The sequence below is a fragment of the Gouania willdenowi genome, chromosome 8, assembly GCF_900634775.1.
Source record: "Gouania willdenowi chromosome 8, fGouWil2.1, whole genome shotgun sequence".
In the NCBI taxonomy this organism is placed as follows: domain Eukaryota; kingdom Metazoa; phylum Chordata; class Actinopteri; order Blenniiformes; family Gobiesocidae; genus Gouania; species Gouania willdenowi.
In genome coordinates, this window is record NC_041051.1 from 10,367,668 (window position 1) to 10,385,814 (window position 18,147).

At 38.3% G+C, this 18,147-nt stretch overlaps 1 protein-coding gene across 10 annotated transcripts in view; it reads left to right on the forward strand.

Moving 5' to 3' along the window:
- The window catches only part of mapk8ip3 (mitogen-activated protein kinase 8 interacting protein 3), a 70,148-nt gene that overhangs the window by 25,563 nt on the left and 26,438 nt on the right, over positions 1–18,147 (forward strand). For 3 of the 10 annotated variants that reach the window (XM_028454390.1, XM_028454385.1, XM_028454387.1), the window contains 15 exons: positions 1,676–1,781; positions 3,727–3,958; positions 4,764–4,866; positions 6,223–6,341; positions 7,624–7,635; positions 8,740–8,757; positions 9,348–9,405; positions 9,550–9,702; positions 12,663–12,720; positions 12,818–12,969; positions 13,039–13,095; positions 13,178–13,348; positions 14,789–14,948; positions 16,594–16,644; positions 17,945–18,034. In XM_028454390.1, coding sequence (XP_028310191.1) covers positions 1,676–1,781; positions 3,727–3,958; positions 4,764–4,866; positions 6,223–6,341; positions 7,624–7,635; positions 8,740–8,757; positions 9,348–9,405; positions 9,550–9,702; positions 12,663–12,720; positions 12,818–12,969; positions 13,039–13,095; positions 13,178–13,348; positions 14,789–14,948; positions 16,594–16,644; positions 17,945–18,034 — 1,540 coding nt within the window. The remainder of the gene's footprint in view (positions 1–1,675; positions 1,782–3,726; positions 3,959–4,763; positions 4,867–6,222; positions 6,342–7,623; positions 7,636–8,739; positions 8,758–9,347; positions 9,406–9,549; positions 9,703–12,662; positions 12,721–12,817; positions 12,970–13,038; positions 13,096–13,177; positions 13,349–14,788; positions 14,949–16,593; positions 16,645–17,944; positions 18,035–18,147) is intronic. The other 7 variants (XM_028454391.1, XM_028454392.1, XM_028454386.1 and 4 more) reach the window with 4 other exon arrangements.

Sequence of the window (18,147 nt, forward strand, 5' to 3'; positions counted from 1 at the left end):
CTGATGGAGCACCCTCATTAAATTAGGGTGAAAATATATCATGAGGTTTTAAAGTTGTTTAAAAAAAAAATAGTTTATTTAGTTTTCTACATTACTCTATGTTTGTGCAGCAGACAGATAAGTCAATCTGCCTCCTCAAATGTCATTGTGTGCTTCTGTGCTCTCACGTCTCCACATTGAACGAGCAAAACGCTAATTAAAATAGGGTGGTCTGCACCTCTTCTGCACGTGCACTGATCATTGCTGCAATCCTAATGAATTCCTCGCAGCAGGTGAGGAAATCAATCAAATAAATGAATAAATAAATACAGAATGAAAATTACACATAAATAAATGAAATAGGGACCGAAGAGAGAAAAAAGCAGTTAGCTGGTAGCCTCAGCGGCCAAAGAAGCAGAGAGGCCCAGCACACCTGGTGGACATGAGGGAGCCAGGGCAACCCTCCCCCTTCAGGCCTCTCTCATTCCACCTTTTCATATGTCACTTTTTCCCCTTCATTTTGTTTTCCTAAGCTCTTGGCCGCCACAAGACCCAATCGGGAGCTGCTAAGCCCCATAAAGTGGCCAGTTTACAGAACCTTTATTATGCACTAAAACAATCTGTCATTGAAACATCTCACACAAACCTTCTTAAAATCTCTCAATCATTGAAACAATGAGAAACATATCTGAAGCTTACAGAACAGTAAAAATCATTAATATACACTTCAATAAATAACTGAAATCTATAGACCAGATGATGGAAACTGTGGAGGGTCAACTCATTGTTTTCATGTCCAGGTAGCAGAGATGGAAAACTTAGACTCGTGACTCGGACTCGAGTCCCGATTTTATGACTTTTTGACTCGACTTGATGATATCAAAAAAAGACTCGGACTTGCTTGGACTCTAGGCTCAGTGACTCTAGACTTGGACTTAACTCGACCCCCTGACTCGAAGAGTCATATCAAGTCATGCCATAACAACAAGAGTGATATATAAATTATATTCATTTTCATTGCTTCCTTACATCGGAGAGATAGTAAAGACAATTGTCAACAAGAGGTATACTCTCAAAGGTTCGGTCGTAGAGCATAAGTTCATCTGCTATGATATGGAAAGCATTGCAAAGGTGACCCGGTCTGTCACGCCACAACGACTGAAGAGATTCTTGCCAGAGGTCTCACTTCAAGACTTGGTCCGCCCCAAGGAGTTGTTGATCAGCCACAGGGAAGGTTGGCTGGTTCCACAGCCAATAAAAAAAGATAGGAAACCTCGTCCTCTGGGATGGTCCCCTGGGAAAGACCATCGGTGGAACTCATCCTGGCCTCTATTTGTGATAGACCTGGATGTAAACAGGTCTAAAACCCACTTTGCGCGTTCATTGAGATCCAAACACAGTGTGAAGCTTTATCTTTTATTACATTTTTTTGTTATAACAATACAGGTCTTGTTACATATCGGGCTCTAACAAGCCTGACACATGTTTTTTTTTTTTCAAATAAAAAAAGAAATAAAATATTCTGGGTGGCTGTTCACTAATCTGAACTTGTAATGGTTTGTTTGTGCTCAGCATGGACTGCATGTCACGCTGAGCTCTGGCCGGGCAGAGGATAAAACACAGCACAGTACATAAAGTAAATACCAAAGGTCAGTCTCATATTAATCTCATCCTTCTGTGTCCTTTTCTCCTGCAGCAAAGCGGAGCGGCCACCTTCGTTGAGTCTGTACCCCAGCGGTGAGGGAATGGTACGTGGGGGTCACGGGGGGGCTAGGATGATTCCCGGGAAAGACACGTGGCAGGTCAGCGAGCTCAGCCAGTCCTCCTATCAGGTTGGCCGTCCCTCACTGTGACCACAGCCTCGGGGACTGGAAGGGGGAGGGGCTGGCCTTTCTGTTAGCCCTTCCCACCTGGACCACCCCCTCCCTCCCACGCCTGCTTGTGTCATTTATTCAGAAATTAGATTTTTTTTTCATCCCAGCAAGTAGAAATCTGCTGTTTGAAGTAATTCACGAGTTTTACTTGTTGACTCAAGCAAGCAGGGATCATTCCCATCTTTGTTTTTTCCATGCAGTTTTATTTTCAACTGTGTGATTTATTTTTATCATTTATTTTTTACTGTAAATCTGCTGCAACATTTTGTTAAGCTTACAGCTGTTCTTTCCCTGTAGATCAGTGTTTTTCCCTCTTGTTTCTTTTAAACATTTCGTGGTTTCATGTTTTCTCATTGTGGTGTTCCAATTTCATGGTACTGTGTGATTAAAAGCACTAGTGCATGCACGGTTTATCATTTGCTGCATTTTTCAGCAGTGGCCGACAGGGTTGGGGTCAGTTACATTTTTCAATTACAGTCTTCAATTATCCATGTTCAATTACAACTCAGTGATGATTATGGTGACCAGCAATTGCAATTAAAATTGCAATAAAACATTTTTTTCATTACATTCTCAATTAAAAAAGTGAAATTGTAATTAATCACAATTACTGAGCCTGAAATAACTCACTCCATAAAACGTAACTTTCCTCTTGTGTTAGCATTCTTTGCTAACGGGTCATTTTGACCCATGTCTTAAATCAGCTGTAAAATACACTTATATATATTATATATCATCTAATTTGTTTCTCATCTCTTGCTTACGTGGTCAGGCTTCCTTATCAATGAAAATATTGGTATTAATATTTTTGATGTGTGCGCCTAAACCTTTTTTTGTCAGTATACCCCTAGAGTTAAATGTTTTTTTTAAATGGTAAATGAACCTCAAGAGAAGTGACAGGTAGTGGGAAAAGCTTATGTAAAACATATTTTAATAATTGTTAATTACGTACGTGTAAGCCATAGAACTGTAACCTGGTTCCCCAGATTTGTGTTTAATTAAATTGTAACGGACAGTTCTTATAGAATTATCATGCCAATTACAATTACAAAGTCAATTATCTCAACTCAATTGCTGTTCAGTTATGATTACAACAGCGACAGATTGTTTTCAATTACAATTGTAATTATAATTACGTCATGATTGTAATTCATTATCCGTTACACAATTACAATCATAATTGACCCACACCCTGGTGGTCGATACCGTTTAGAGAGCAAATTAAGATTTTATTAAAGTTATCGTTTTAAACTGTGTAAACAACTGGTAGATTTACATTTTCCAAAACACAATTGTTAAACAAAATTGGATAAAAAGCCTAATTAATATATTAAATATGTAAAACATCCAGTGCTGTTTCTAATATAAAAACCACACACTTATGTTTACGTGGCAATAAGCAAACTAATTGTTAGTCATTTTCTGTATAGACATTTTTATATCAATATATATATATATATATATATAGTTTAAATAATATTTAACTAAATGTTGCTTGTATTTTTCTTTATTAGAAGTCAACGATCATATTTTTTTTTAGGTTTCAATGGCCATTGTTTTTTCACCAAAGCTTGAAATAAAAGAATAAAATAAACAATACTTACACAGTTATATAGAGATTTATGTCTCTTGTTTGGGCACAGCCAAATTAATGTACAAAATAACAACAATAAAGTACAATGAAAACAGCCACAAGTGTTGCCCCGACTTAGATTATCTTCATTTTTCACTTTTTCATCAGTTGCCAAGTCTGAACTAAAATTTAAATACTTAAAATGAAATTCAAGCATTTGACAATGTTCTTTTTTTCTCCATTGTTATTGTTTGATACTCATACAACATTTTTTTTGTCACACCTTCCTCACACATCAAGGAGGATGGTTCCGAGTCGGACTCAGTAGCAGCTACTCCAAGCAGCACAGGGAGTAAGTCCAACACGCCCACATCCTCCGTCCCCTCCGCCACCGTCACCCCCATCAACGAAGGCTTCAACTCACACGCCAATTTTGACGTCACGAGGACGGGAAATCACAGGAAAGGCGACAAGCGGCACAGCCGGAACATGGAGGTGCAGGTTTCCCAGGAAACCAGGAACGTCAGCATTGGTAAGAAGATGCCACCTCAACAGTGTACAACTACCAGGGTTGGGGTCAATTATAATTGTAATCGCGTAATTGATAAATAATTACAGTCATGACGTAATTGTATTTGCAATTTTAAACAATCATTTGCTGTTGTAATTGTAATGAAATCGTAATCGACTTCAGATAATTGACTGTAATTGGCATATATATAAAAACTGTCAATTACAATTTAATCAAAGACAAACCTGTGAAGCCTTGTTACAGTGATATCTTACACATAGTTAAAATATGTTTCATATTAACTTTTCCCACTACCTGTAAGTGAACCTTGAAGATCATTTTGCAGTTTAAAAAAAAATCTAAGGATATACTGACAGAAAAAAGGCTCAGACGCCCACGCCAATAATATTAATACCAATATTTTCATAGGTAAGGAAGCCTAACAAGATAACCAAGAGATGAGAAACAAATTAAATGATAGATTGTATTTTTTAGTGTATTTTACAGCTGATTTAAGACATAGGTCGAAACTGAACCATTAGCATAAGAGATGCTAACAGAATGCTAACACAAGAGGAAGGACACGCTCTGTAATTGTGATTAATTGTAAGTGAACTATAGTAATTGAGAACGTCATTGTAATTGACTTTCAGGGGAAAATAATCATTGCAATTTTAATTGTCATTGGGAAAAATGACAGTCACTGTAATCATAATTTGGTTGCAATTGAACGTAATTTTAATTGGAAAAATATAACTGACCCCCAACCCTGACAACTGCCAACACAAAATCCCAATAATGTATAACTGAAGTTCATTTGTTTCAGGAATGGGCAGCAGCGACGAGTGGTCTGAGTTTCAGGAGATCATCGATTCTACTCCAGAGCTTGACATGTGTGTAGACCCCCGTCTGTACGGAGGAGGAAGCAGGTACAACAGCATCATGGCTACTTCCTGTTCGTCCAAAGAGCCAAGGATACATCGCTGAATAAAAAAAAAAACACCCACCAAAAAGGAATCATCCACTTAGTACACATTTACTTGAAGTTTTATACATAAGGCTGACATAACTCTGTCATTGTTATGATATGACACTTGTTATTAGCATGAATAAGGTGTCATGAAGGGTGTCATTAAGTGTCGTTTGTTACCTTTACCCACATGTGTCAAACTTTTTTTAGTTCAGGGGCCAAACTCAGAGCAGCATGAGTTTAAGTGGGCCACAGATTTTTTTGTTGGAAACATTAATGTGGTTTGCACTTCCACTTATAGATATATAAATGATAAAATATGTGAGTATATCAGTCCCTGCAGGATCTTTACTTAAATTTCCCTAATTTGGGGAAATTTTGTGGAATAATTTGAGGAAAATTTGCCAGATTGGAGAGTTCCTTCAACAAATTGAGATTATAAAAAGACTGCTCTCATGTGATATAAATGGAAAATTGAGCTCTGCAAATATTATGGATTTTAATTGAATTTTTGTATTTGGACGGGCTGAGATATCTACAGCTGAATTAGTTCATAATTTACAAAATGTTTAATGTTTTTCTAGCGTTTTCTAACACTTTCTCGAGTGGGCCATTTTTGATGCTCTATAGGGCCAGATTTTGAGTTTGACACATGTGCCCTAACCCTTTATTATCCCCACCACAAAGTGTGAAGGGGGATATAGGTTTGAGCTCCGTCCGTCCATCTGTCCGAGTTAAAGGGGACAACTTTTCTCAGAAACTGTTTAACCCTAACCCGAACCCAAATTTGGTGTGTGGCTTCAGGGTATCTACCCCTGATGGATTTTTTCTGTTTTTTTTTACTCTGTTCGATGTGTCTTCAAAGGGGACAGCTTTTCATAGAAACCCTAACCCCACTAGTTACCTCCTCCTAACCCAAAAAATGTTAATACAGCTCCAATTTAGTGAACAACACTTAATAAGAGCCTTCACGACACCTTATTCATGCCAATGACAGCGTAATGTCAGCCTTATGTATAAAAGTTCAAGTAAAGTGTCACCCACATTTGTTTATAATGGCATTGATTGATTTATGAAGATCCAAAAATGATTGCAGCATCAACTAAATAAAAATGGCAGTAAACAGAGTTGTCTGCTGGGTGTGACTCAAACACATTGATCCAAGTTTAGTAGCTTTGAAAGATGGTTGTTTTCCCTGCAGACCTCCAGCCATCAGACCTCATGCTTCATAATGGACCACACTGTTTGTATGAGAGTTTATTCCGTTTGAAATGTATGAAAGCAGATCCAGCTGAAGTCTGGTCCTGTGTTTCAGTCCTTCTCATGGCATTGTGAACGAGGCGTTTGGCATCAACACCGACTCGCTGTACCACGAGATCAAAGACGCCAAGTCGGACATCATTGGGGATGTGGATGCAGGCGCCGAGCTTCTCGGTACAAACACAATTTGATCTACATTGAGGTCTAAATGAATAAATGAGTTGCTCCACAGCTAGACTGGAGGTCAGCATCGCCAAAAATGAGATGTAAACCGTCTGATTTTACGCTCATTACTTTGAAATAGTCATCGTATTTTAAATGCTTCGCTGTTCAAAAGCTATTCTACTTATTGGTTTCTTTGAACTTTTTTTATTTTACATTTCAGGGTCCACTGTTTTTAGAAATGTGGCCTAAAACCTTTGAAATGTATTTATTAGAAGATCTATGCCTAACAAAGTGCATTATTTTGCAGCATATTCGTTTTATTAACTTTTAAAATTGCGACTACTTTACCGTTTTAGAGCCTGTGTTCCACCAACTTGAAATCACATGATCGATGATGTCACACGGCCCCTCTGCCTGTAAACATCCCATTGTTTCCTATTGGAGTGAAACATTCAGCCTGCTTTTTAGATCATTTAGCAACTTTTTCAGCCAAAATGCCAATTTGTGATGCTTTTGGTTGATCTAAATAATCAGGAAAAGTAAAAGATGTTGACACAACCCTCTTTTGTTTAGGGAAAGAGGATAAAACAGTTCTGACCCAAAAAATAATGTGATGGCAGAATACAGGTTCTACAACGATAAAATTGTCCCATTTTTAAAAGCTAATAAAACAAATATGGTGCAAAAATAATGTGTTATGTTACGCATAGGTTTTCTAATAAGTACACTTCAAAGGTTTTAGGCCACATTTGTAAAAACAGCGGAGGATCCATTTAAACATTGGATAGTTAACAGAACTCAAATGGAAATTCGTACAGGAATGGGTTTTACTTATTTATTTATAATCCCTAGTAGTTGTCTGTCTGGCTGCTGTGTGTAGCAGCTCATGCTGCCACACATTTAGAAAGTTGTGGTTCAAATCCTATTTTTCCTGAGTGGAGTTAAAATATTGTCCTTAAGCCTTGTTCCTCAGTGGTTATGTATAAGGCTTTCCATCTACTTAACAGTATTTTTGGTTAACTATAGTTTCTAAATTAACAATAGAAATGAATGTGAATGTGTCATTGTCCCTCAATGTGATGGATTGGTGACTTCCCCTGGATTTGCTAAATTGATGTTTTAGTAACATGTTTTCACTCACTTTGTGTGTTAATGTCCTGTTTTTTTGGGAGTTGTATTTATAAACAGATTAGCTTATAGAGAGCATTAAAGTGAAATAGTTTTTACATGCCAGCTAATCTCTGACCATGTCCCTTTTCTCTTTATATGTATCTGCTGATGACCCACAAAGGCGAGTTCTCAGGTGTGTATTACAACATGCAGCCTCTGCTCTCTGTGTTACACTTTTACTATATATATATATATATATATATATATATATATATATCCTTATATATAAACACACTGTAGCATGTCTTTTGTTCAGGTAAAAGTTCAATGGACAAAGAGTCCAGCTGAGTGTTTTGGTCCAGGTTAAAAGGAAAATACACATTAACAAAAATGAACACACTATACGCTGCTGAATAACCTCAAAACTAAAAGATTAACAAGCAATGTTGATTCCCACAGACCAGTATGTGTCTGCTGTGTTGTTGATACCAGAGACCGTTTGTTTAAAACACTCAATGGAAGAAAGGGCAATCAGTCAGTTAACTGGCAACAGCTGCAACTCATTAGCCATTGCAGAGCAGTTCCCTGTATCACCCTCCCCTATCTCTCTCTACCTGCACACACACACACACACACACACACACACAGACACAGCCAGACAGACACACACACAGACACAGCCAGACAGAGACACACACAGACACAGACACAGCCAGACAGAGACACACACAGACACAGACACAGCCAGACAGAGACACACAGACACACGCACGCACAGACAGACAGACAGACACAGGCAGACAGGCACACACACACACACACACACACACACACACAGCCAGACAGAGACACACACACACACGCACAGATAAACAGACACACACACAGACACAGGCACACACACACACACACACACACACACACACACACACACAGGCAGACAGAGACACACACACAGACAGACAGACATACACACGCGCACACACACATACAGACAGACATACACACGCACGCACGCACACATACAGACAGACAGACAGACATACACACGCACGCACGCACACACACAGAAATATGTTTATATTACAGCATCCTGCTGCAATAACATGCATAACTACTAGTGTTGCTGTTATATTAGCAGTATATTGTTAATTGTCCTAACTTAGTTCCTTTATGTCTGCTTCACAAGTGGATTAATTGAATACAGCATCCTAACTTTTCTTTTTCTTTCTGATCTCTAATCTGTAAGTCTTTCTTCCTCTTCTTTTTTCCCTTCCTCTGCTTCCTTTGCCTCCAGTTCGGGATGATTTCTTCGGTAAGGCGCTCCGTACTTACGCTAGTACGCTCACTGCTTTCACCTGCCCTTGTTTGCCTCCTTGGATCATTGTAGCTTTATATTCATATTATATTCCCAGCCACCAAAGAGGAAACCATCATAGCTACTTTGTATTGAGTGTTTTAGTTTTCTGCACTAGACAGCTGCAGGTGTTTTTATTTTCTTTTTTCAAATGTCAGTTCAGAAAACATGAAACATATTTAGGATACGAGCGCTTCATCACAAGTTGAAACAAAAAGTAACACATGGAAATGCAAAGTTCAGCATTTCTATCTTTGTATCATTCAAAACTGTTATTTGGTTGGAAATACACTGTTAGTGTGGTAAAATAAAAGAAAATATATACTTGTATGATTAATAAGAAAATCAACTTTAATGTTTTGATTTTTTTTGCACTTTGAACAGTTTCTGGAAATGTTGATGAGATATAAGTAGATATCTGTCCTCTTGTTTCCCACCAAACGTTCCCTCAGAGAAAGCCCCCAAAAATGCAATCTGCAAGTCGATAAATATATTTACTTGTTGACGAGAGTTGGGATAAATAATATATGCATATGGGACTGTTTTAGGGATGGGCAAAGAGGTGGAGAATCTGCTGACGGAGAACAAACAGCTCCTAGAGACCAAGTAAGAATTGTGATGGAATTCATCCACCCATCGTCACTATTGGAAGATTAAAGAAGATGTTTGACATTTTGAAGCTCCTGGTGTTTGGTCGTTTGAACACTGCGGACGTTAAACCTTCTGCTTCTGCTGCGTGTGCTTTGACAGAAACGCTCTGAACATTGTGAAAAACGACCTTATAGCCAAAGTGGACGAGCTGTCGGGGGAGCAGGCGGTGCTGAGGGAGGAGCTGGAGGCTCTGAGGCAGTCCAAGAACAAGGTGGACACAAGAGTCAAAGAGCTGGAGGAAGAGCTGAAGAGGTGAACATGACAGACGCAATCTCCAATTATACAAAATATTGATTTAAGTGTGGTGCGCGCATTGAAATGAATAGAAATAATATGAATTTTGGTTACTTTCCTGATTTAATTCTAACATACAGATCTGCATCTATACAATTTATCAATGCAACAACCCCATATAAAGGGCCTTTTCATTAAAAGATAAGCATCAGTTCATGTGATAGTTTAAATGTGCCCAGTATGTTTCTAGGTTCTACGTAGAACAGGTGAAAATCATCATTATTGTATCCAACCACCTAACCTGGTGCTTTTCAACCTTGGGGTCGTGACCCCATGTGGGTGTTACCAGGAATTTGAATGGGGCCTCATGAAATGTCTAGTAATTGATAAAAAAATAATTACTGATTAAAAACATTTTAAAATGTTCTGTTTTTTTTTGTTTTCACACAATTTTAAACAACTGTATTCTGTTCTTTCACTTTTTCAAAAAAAAATCTAGTTCAAGTAAAACGCAATTTAAAAAAAGAAGAAAGAGAAAATGGAAGAATTTTATATTATATATATATATATATGAATATAATAATAATGAAATAGTAAATACAGTATAAAAATATCAGTTTGTACATTAATCCTGGGTAATCTGTATTTTTTACACAGTATAACAATCATGATCAAAAACTACTTCTTTGGGGTCGCCAGAACTTTTTTGATATCAAAATGGGGTCACGATCTAAAAAAGGTTGGGAACCACTGACCCCTAACCCCTTTGGTAAACATTTACATTCACACTATCTTTCTTTTTCACACACAAACCCACTCACTCCAATCAGCAAAAAAAAACAAAAAAACAAGACAAACCTGATGCCAGAGAGGCCTGTAGACAATGAACTGATGTCGTTAACAATTAGTAAGCATGTTGAGAGTTGACCTGGAATCCTAAACCAGTCAACCAACAGATTCACCCTGACAACAGGCACAGAGGAAGTAACATGACCTTGCAGAGCAATGAACTGCTGACATATCAGCATGTGGTGAAGGAGAATCAAATGTCTGACTACACACCTCAGGTTGTTCATGTCATTGGTGGTTCTTTATAGAGTGAATCCATCCATGCTATCAAATAGACATGTGTAAACTTATAGTCTTTTTAAAATGTCAACGAATCAATCCTGAAAAGGTCTTAAAATTGAGCTTTAACGCACATTAAATTGTATTGTACTTTCTCTAACAGAGAAACGTATTATTCAGTATAGACAATAAAATCCAAACAGACAAAGTGAAGCGAAGCACGTATAGGCCCTCATTTATCAACCTTGCGTAAAAACGGTTGCAAATTTTCAAACAATTTGAAAACATTCATGAAACATTCGTATCTGACCAATCCCAGCTTACAAATGATCAGGTTTTGATTTCGATCGTCATTAAAGGTGCCGTCCACCACTCTCAGATCCCTCTCTCCCCCTCCCTCCCCACTGCTCTCTTGCCCCGCCTCCAAACGTTCCAAAATCCCTCCCTCAGAGGAGCTAACAAGCCAACGTTAGTCCTACAGCAACATCACAGTAATATAACATGCTCTGTTAAAAGCATATTACTACAGCGCTTCTCTCTCTATGTGCACACACCAGATTTTAGCAACAGCGACAACAGTGTCACTTACAGCACCCACATGGAGGCTGCTGCGCACACACAAACAACACATGCACCACAGAGTTCTAGTGTAACAATTACAAATCAAACATAATGTAAATCAAGCAGCAGTAATTACCTCTCAAACAGAAAAGATGCCAATTCCATCTTCTAGTCCTCCAGACCATACACTGTGAAAAAGACGGCGCTCCAGCCCGGGAAAGGGGCGGGGCCTGTGAGCAACAGCTATCAAGCATTCCATCAAACACAATCCTGGCTCTGATTGGTTCTTTTTGCGCGGTCGCGGTGCATTCTGGCAATCTGCCAAAGGCTGCAGGAGCAGCAGGAGGGACTCAATGAGCCTGTTTTTTTCACACAAACTACTAGTTTGATGTAAAACTGTCCTTACATAGTGACAGCTTTAGCAAATATGACAAAAAGTCACTTTTATAAGAGTTGCAGACTGCATCTTTAACTTGTTACGCACTCCTGTTTCGGAAGCCCCGCCCCACTGAGGTCTGACAAGAAAAGAAGCTTTTCCTAGATGAAAATCAGCATCCTCACTGCTTTTTGACAGTGTGAAACTGGAATTAAAGGAACGCATTTAAACGCTCTGTGGAAAAGGATCAGCTACTGAACCAGGTGACGTCTGCCCCCCTGTGTGCACTGCGAACAACTTCACAGCAGAAATCCTGGAGACACACAAGGAAATATACCGTTTATATCTACCTCAGTTCACACGCTTTAGGCAATAAATATCACATTAAAAAAAATTAGCAATCGAAACGCCTTAAAAAAAAGCCTTAAAAATGACTAAATGTTGTCCCTTATCTGTGTTTATAATGGCTTCATCACATTACTGAATAAATACTGCAGCACATTTGTAAAGGTTTAAGGAACTATTTACATTTAAAAGCACTAATGAGGTCTGGTAACAGTCAGAACATTTTTTAAAATTAATTTTATTTCGTTTGATTTGTTTTGATAACCTGTGTAGATCTGGTCTGAATGTGTGTCTGCTTATGCTTAAATGAAAGCTGAGGCTTGTTTGATACTTTATTTTCAGACTCAGATTTGGCTGTGCTTAACCACAAATCCACACACTCAGATTTGCGTACACAAGGTCAGACCTGACGTGAGATCTGATCATACTGTACGCTCACATCACAATTGATAAATATCAAAGATTGCGTGAATATGGTTGAACGCATGTTGTACGAAATGGTTGATAAATGATGGCCAGTGTGTCTGAACTCTGCTCCAGGAAAACAGTGGCTTATACGTTGACTTTTAAAATATTGCAAAGCCTTACACGCAAACTAAAGTCATTTAAATGTGTGCTTGCGCTGCAGGTTGAGGGCAGAGGCTCTCGGAGCGTCTCGGGACCCCAAAGATGAAGTAGGAGATGATGTGAGTGAAGCTGTCGTCTCCTTAGTGTTTGAACGTTTAGGTAAACTCAGACATTATTAGTGGTGACCAAGATGACCCTCTGCTCTCATGTGTTCAGTTTTCATCTCCAATGCAAGACGGAGACATGACGATGACGCAGCGGCGGCGCTTCACTCGGGTGGAGATGGCCCGGGTGCTGATGGAGAGGAACCAGTACAAAGAGCGTCTGATGGAGCTGCAGGAGGCCGTGAGGTGGACGGAGATGATCAGGTAGAAACCAGGAGGGACACGGTTAATCACAAAGAGTGTGTGTTGTTACACTTGTCTTTTTGTTCTTAGAGCATCACGGGAAAGTCCTCCAATTCAAGAGAAAAAGAAATCCACCATCTGGCAGTTGTGAGTGTGATTGTAATAAGTCTGAAACAATAAAAAAAATACCCTCTGAAATCCTTATTTTCTTTCTCTTTTCCTCCACAAGCTTTGCACGTCTGTTCAACACATCGTCCAGCCCACCGCCTGTGAAGCGGCCGTACTACAGCGTCAACATCCATTACAAGTCACCGTCACCTGCTGGTTTCCCACAGCGGCGAAGCCACACCATGTGTCAGATCTCTACCTCTAATCGCACGCTGGAGTTCTTTCCTGAAGAGTGAGTGTCAGTGTGATACAGATGGTTTCCTGCAGTTCACAGCAGGGCTGGTCTCAATTATTATCATTATACAATAAAATAATGATGATGCAGTAGGCATATAGTCACTAGAGTTATCTGTGTTTTTCTTCCATCACAGAATTTTGTTTCAACTCCTTCAGCGTTTGAACGATTTTGACAATTAAGTTATCAAAACATGTCAAAAATTCATTTCATTTGAGAATTTCAGCGCTTCAACTTTGAACTTCAGTTGTTCAGCCATTCTACATTAGGTTTTAACCATTCGACTTTTAAAATATTCAGTTGTCTGATGCCTAATGCTAGTTAATGGTATTGCTAAGTTAATGCTAATGCTAATAATAGGCTAATGCTAGCAAATGGTAATGCTAGTAAATGTTAATGCTAGCTAATACTAATGTTAGAAAATGTTAATGCTAGCTAATGCTAATGTTAGGCTAATGGTAGTTAATGCTAGTTTAATGCTAAGGTAATGTTGTTGTTAGTAAATGATAATGCTAGCTAATGCTAGGTTAATGCTAATGCTCGCAAATGTGGATGCTAGCTAATACTAGTTAATGCTAGGCTAATGTTAAATTTAGCTAATGCTAATTCTAGCAAATACTAATGCTAGCTAATACTAGCTAATGTTAGGCTAATGCTAATTCTAGCAAATGCTAGTAAATATTAATGTTAGCTAATTCTAGCAAATACTAATCCTCGCTAATGCTAATACTAGTAAATGCCAATGTTAGGCTAATTCTAATGTTAGCGAATGCCAGCTAGTGCTAATGTTAGGCTGATGCTAATTAATTCTAGTTTAATGCTAGGTTAATGTTATTGCTAGCAGTTGCTAATGCTAGTTAATACTACCTAATGCTAGGGCAATGCCAATGCTAGCAAATGCTAATAAATTACCCATCCATCATTTCCAGACCCACTTTGTCCTTTTTTACAGCTGATTTAGGACCTGTTTTCATAAGAAATGCTAACAGAAAGCTAACACAAGTGGAAGGTTAACTTTTATTGGGTTATTTATTTCAGGCTCAGTAATTGTGATCAATTGTAATTGAACTTTAGTAATTGAGAACATAATTGTAATTGACTGTCTAGGATAAAAAAATATTTAATTTATTTTCTTAGGATTTATTTATTTTATTTAATTTTAATTGGAAAAAATGCTGGTCACTGTAATCGTATTTGAATTGTAATTGAACATGGATTATCGAAAATGTAATTGTAACTGAAAAATGTAATTGACCCCAACACTGGTTCACATCACTCACTCCTGTCCTCTAGGCTGGTCTGCTCCCCAATACTGCTGTGTTTGACGCAATAATGCTAAACTTAGCCGAACAAAAAGAAAACTCCACTAAATGAGTGCTCTCTTGTCTACTTCTCGTTTGTCTCTCTCTGCGTTCTTTTCCCTCCTGTTGTTTCCAGACTGGCCAGTAACGGCGTTGCGTCTTTGCTCAGTGACTCGGCCCTGTTGGCCCGCCGAGAGCAACGGCGTGAACAGTACCGGCAGGTCCGAGAGCACATGCGACGTGATGACGGCATCATGCAGGCCTGTGGCTGGAGCGTGCCGTCCCGCTTTAAGCAGGTATGAGTTCTGTCCAAACATCTGGACCAGTAAAGGCACTGGCAAGGAGACAGGAGGGAGAAATAAGAAAACCTTTGAGTAAAAAAGCTATAAAGGGAAACACAGCCTCCGTAAGCATGTAATTGTCATTTGATACAAAGCTATAGTTGTAAAAATGCTAAATTGCAAAAACTTAATATGAGCATCTGATCAGGTTTTAATGATGTTTACTTTTTTCATGACACAAAATGTACTGTCCCACTTCCACCCTAAACATGAAGTGATTGTTTTTAATCACTTTCTTCACACTTATAAGACGTCAAACATTCAGTTATAAAGTCCCTGATGAGCTGCCTGAGAACTGTACAAAATTAAAGGTTAACAGAGAATCAGCAACTCAAAAGACTTGTCCTGTCAGTAGGGATGTAATGATTAATCATAAGGCAGTTAAAAATCGATTCATAGGTATTACGGTTCACATCAATATTCTGAAAATTGAATCGCAGTACTTTTTTTAAACAGCAGAGGGCGCTATATATTTCTCCTTCTCTTGTTTAACAGTGTAGGCTGCGGGCGGAATCTGCTACTACTTTCTTTCTGGCCGCCTTCTACTCTTAAACATGTTCATAAATGATTCCTTACCCCTTTAGCACCGAAAGAATATCTGTAATATTACGTGACTATCTGTAAAAGTCATGTTTTTCTATTAGCTCTGTCTGCTAGCATAGCATCTCTTCTTCACTGCTAGAATAACTACATACCAACCAACCACTGGGTTACCAGCGCCCTCTGCTGGTCCAAACAAATATCTGACGTTAATAAAATGCAATGACTGTTTTTTTTTTTGTTTTTTTTTAAAGTCCAATTGTTATGGCACAAAAAACATTTTCAGTTGCACTTTTAAAAAGAAAGAGAACTATTATGGAGTTTTGCATTGTTTACTATAGAACCAGAATTTAAATGAATAGGCTTCTTCTTCATTTGTATTATTCCTTTATTTATTTTATTCAAGATTTATTTTTAGTTAAATCGCATTGTTTTGAATAGTTTATCAAAGGATTCTTTTGACAATGAAAAATAAAAGGAAAATAGTACAGTAATTTTTCTTTATGCGACTTCTCCAAATTAACGTTGGACCCCAACTTTGGGTTTGTTCATTACTCGCGAATATTGAAAATCCTTTACATGAGGCCATTGTAGCTTGTCTCTGTGTCCTATTATAATTTGTTTATTAGTTTTTCACTAGTAACATAAATTATATTAAAAAAAACATTGCATCAGAAAACACAATCATCATTATTATAACAGAAATTAAATGCTGCCTCAGATATGCATAAGAAACCAGTTCAATGAAATGTTCATAATTAAACTGGTCATTGTGTGCGTGGGCCATTTGTGAAATGACATGAAATGATCCTTATGTTATGTTGTGCTAAAATACAAACTTACTTTTGGTGCAGGATGCAAGTAAGTAAATGATAAGACCCCTCTGTCAATGTCACAATCTGACTTCAGGTTTGATTGCATTAAATTGTGATAACAATAGTGGAAAAGGACCAGAGTTTCCCATTGTGCTTTCAAACATGAAGAAAGTGTGAGGTGACAACATGACATGTGGGTTAAGATGGAGGTCCAGAGGCAGAGCTTTAACTCTGCTGTCCCACAGACTGCTGGTCAGACGGACAGCGCTCAGGACAGCCCACTGAAGAGACAACAGGCAAGTGAGATGGACAGAGTGCCAGCATGTGCCATGATGGTTCCCCTCCCTTTAACCTCCCACCTGACATTATGAGCTCCCATAACAGCAGATCATTAACATGGTTCATAGTGGAAACAGATCAGTATCGCCTTTTGTTAAACTCTCTTTAACCTCTTTAAGCCATAACACGTTATTTAACCATAGAACTTTCCCCTTTATGTCCAAAGTGCATGATGCCTAGCAGTACTTTGTTTATTATTCAGCATGGTTTCAGTCCTGGTTTTTAACCTTAGATACTTATAGACATGTTTTCTCTCCCTGTACCAGAGATCTTCCAACCTTTTGACCCTCTAACCTCTGTCAGTCTCAACCTGCTTTTGACAACACACTCATCATTCCTCTACTTCTGTGCCTGTGTAGTTCAGCTTGGTTACCTAGAGCATTGGTTCTCAACCTTGGGGTCAGAAACCCATATGGGGCTGTGATATACTGGGAGAGGGTCGCCAAATGACGTCAAGTAACTAGGAATATTTTTTGAACAATTTGAGCAAAATTTTTATTATTTTTACCATTTTTCTTTAATTACACCAAACTTGCCATATTTTGGCTCCTTTTTTATGCATTTTTGCTACATTGCTCCCATTTCTGCCACTTCTCCATCAAATTTCAATGCCTTTTCTGCACATTTATTCTGCTTTCAAGACATTTTCGGGACTTATAAACCCTTTCCACCACTTTTTCAGTCACTTTTAACCTCTTTTCACCATAATTCATGCTTATTTTTTGCCAATTTAACCACCTTCACGGTTTCCTCATGCCCATTATTTTTGCAATTTAAACTGATTGTTCCTACTTTTTAAATTAGATTACCCCAACCCTCCCTCCCCCCAATATTGACACTTTAAACCTTTTTTACCACTTTTTCTGTCTGTTTTTGGGCACTCTAATTTTCAACTTTTAACCAATTTCTGTGGTTTTTAAAATCCCATTTCACCACCATTTTTGGTCACTTTTAACCCATTTTTTTCGGATTAAAACCAGGATTTACATCTTTAAGATGACTATATACTATGGCGCAAATAATAAACTTCCTGGATAACAGTGAATATTAGTCAGATAAATAAATGTGGTTATCACAGATTCATAGAACAATGGACCATCATTTTGCCATCGTTTTTGTCATCAAATCCTGGGAAAAACATTAAAAACAGGACAAGACCTTCCCGTCTTTTCACAGCTGGATAGAGAAGAGGAACTTCCCGTTTGTCATTTTCACAAAAAAAGTTTTTGATCATCTCCTAATGTCTTGTTTGCTTAGACCACCAGCGAGAAAGAAGACAACCGTATGAAGAATGTCCCTGTTCCAGTTTACTGTCGCCCACTGGTGGAGAAAGATCCCAACAGAAAGGTGGGACACTCATGGTGTGAGTGTGGAGTGACACCATCACAGTGTGAATTTATCTGTTATTAAATATTCATAGGACTTTAGTCTGAAGAGTGACAACTTTATTACATGTTATT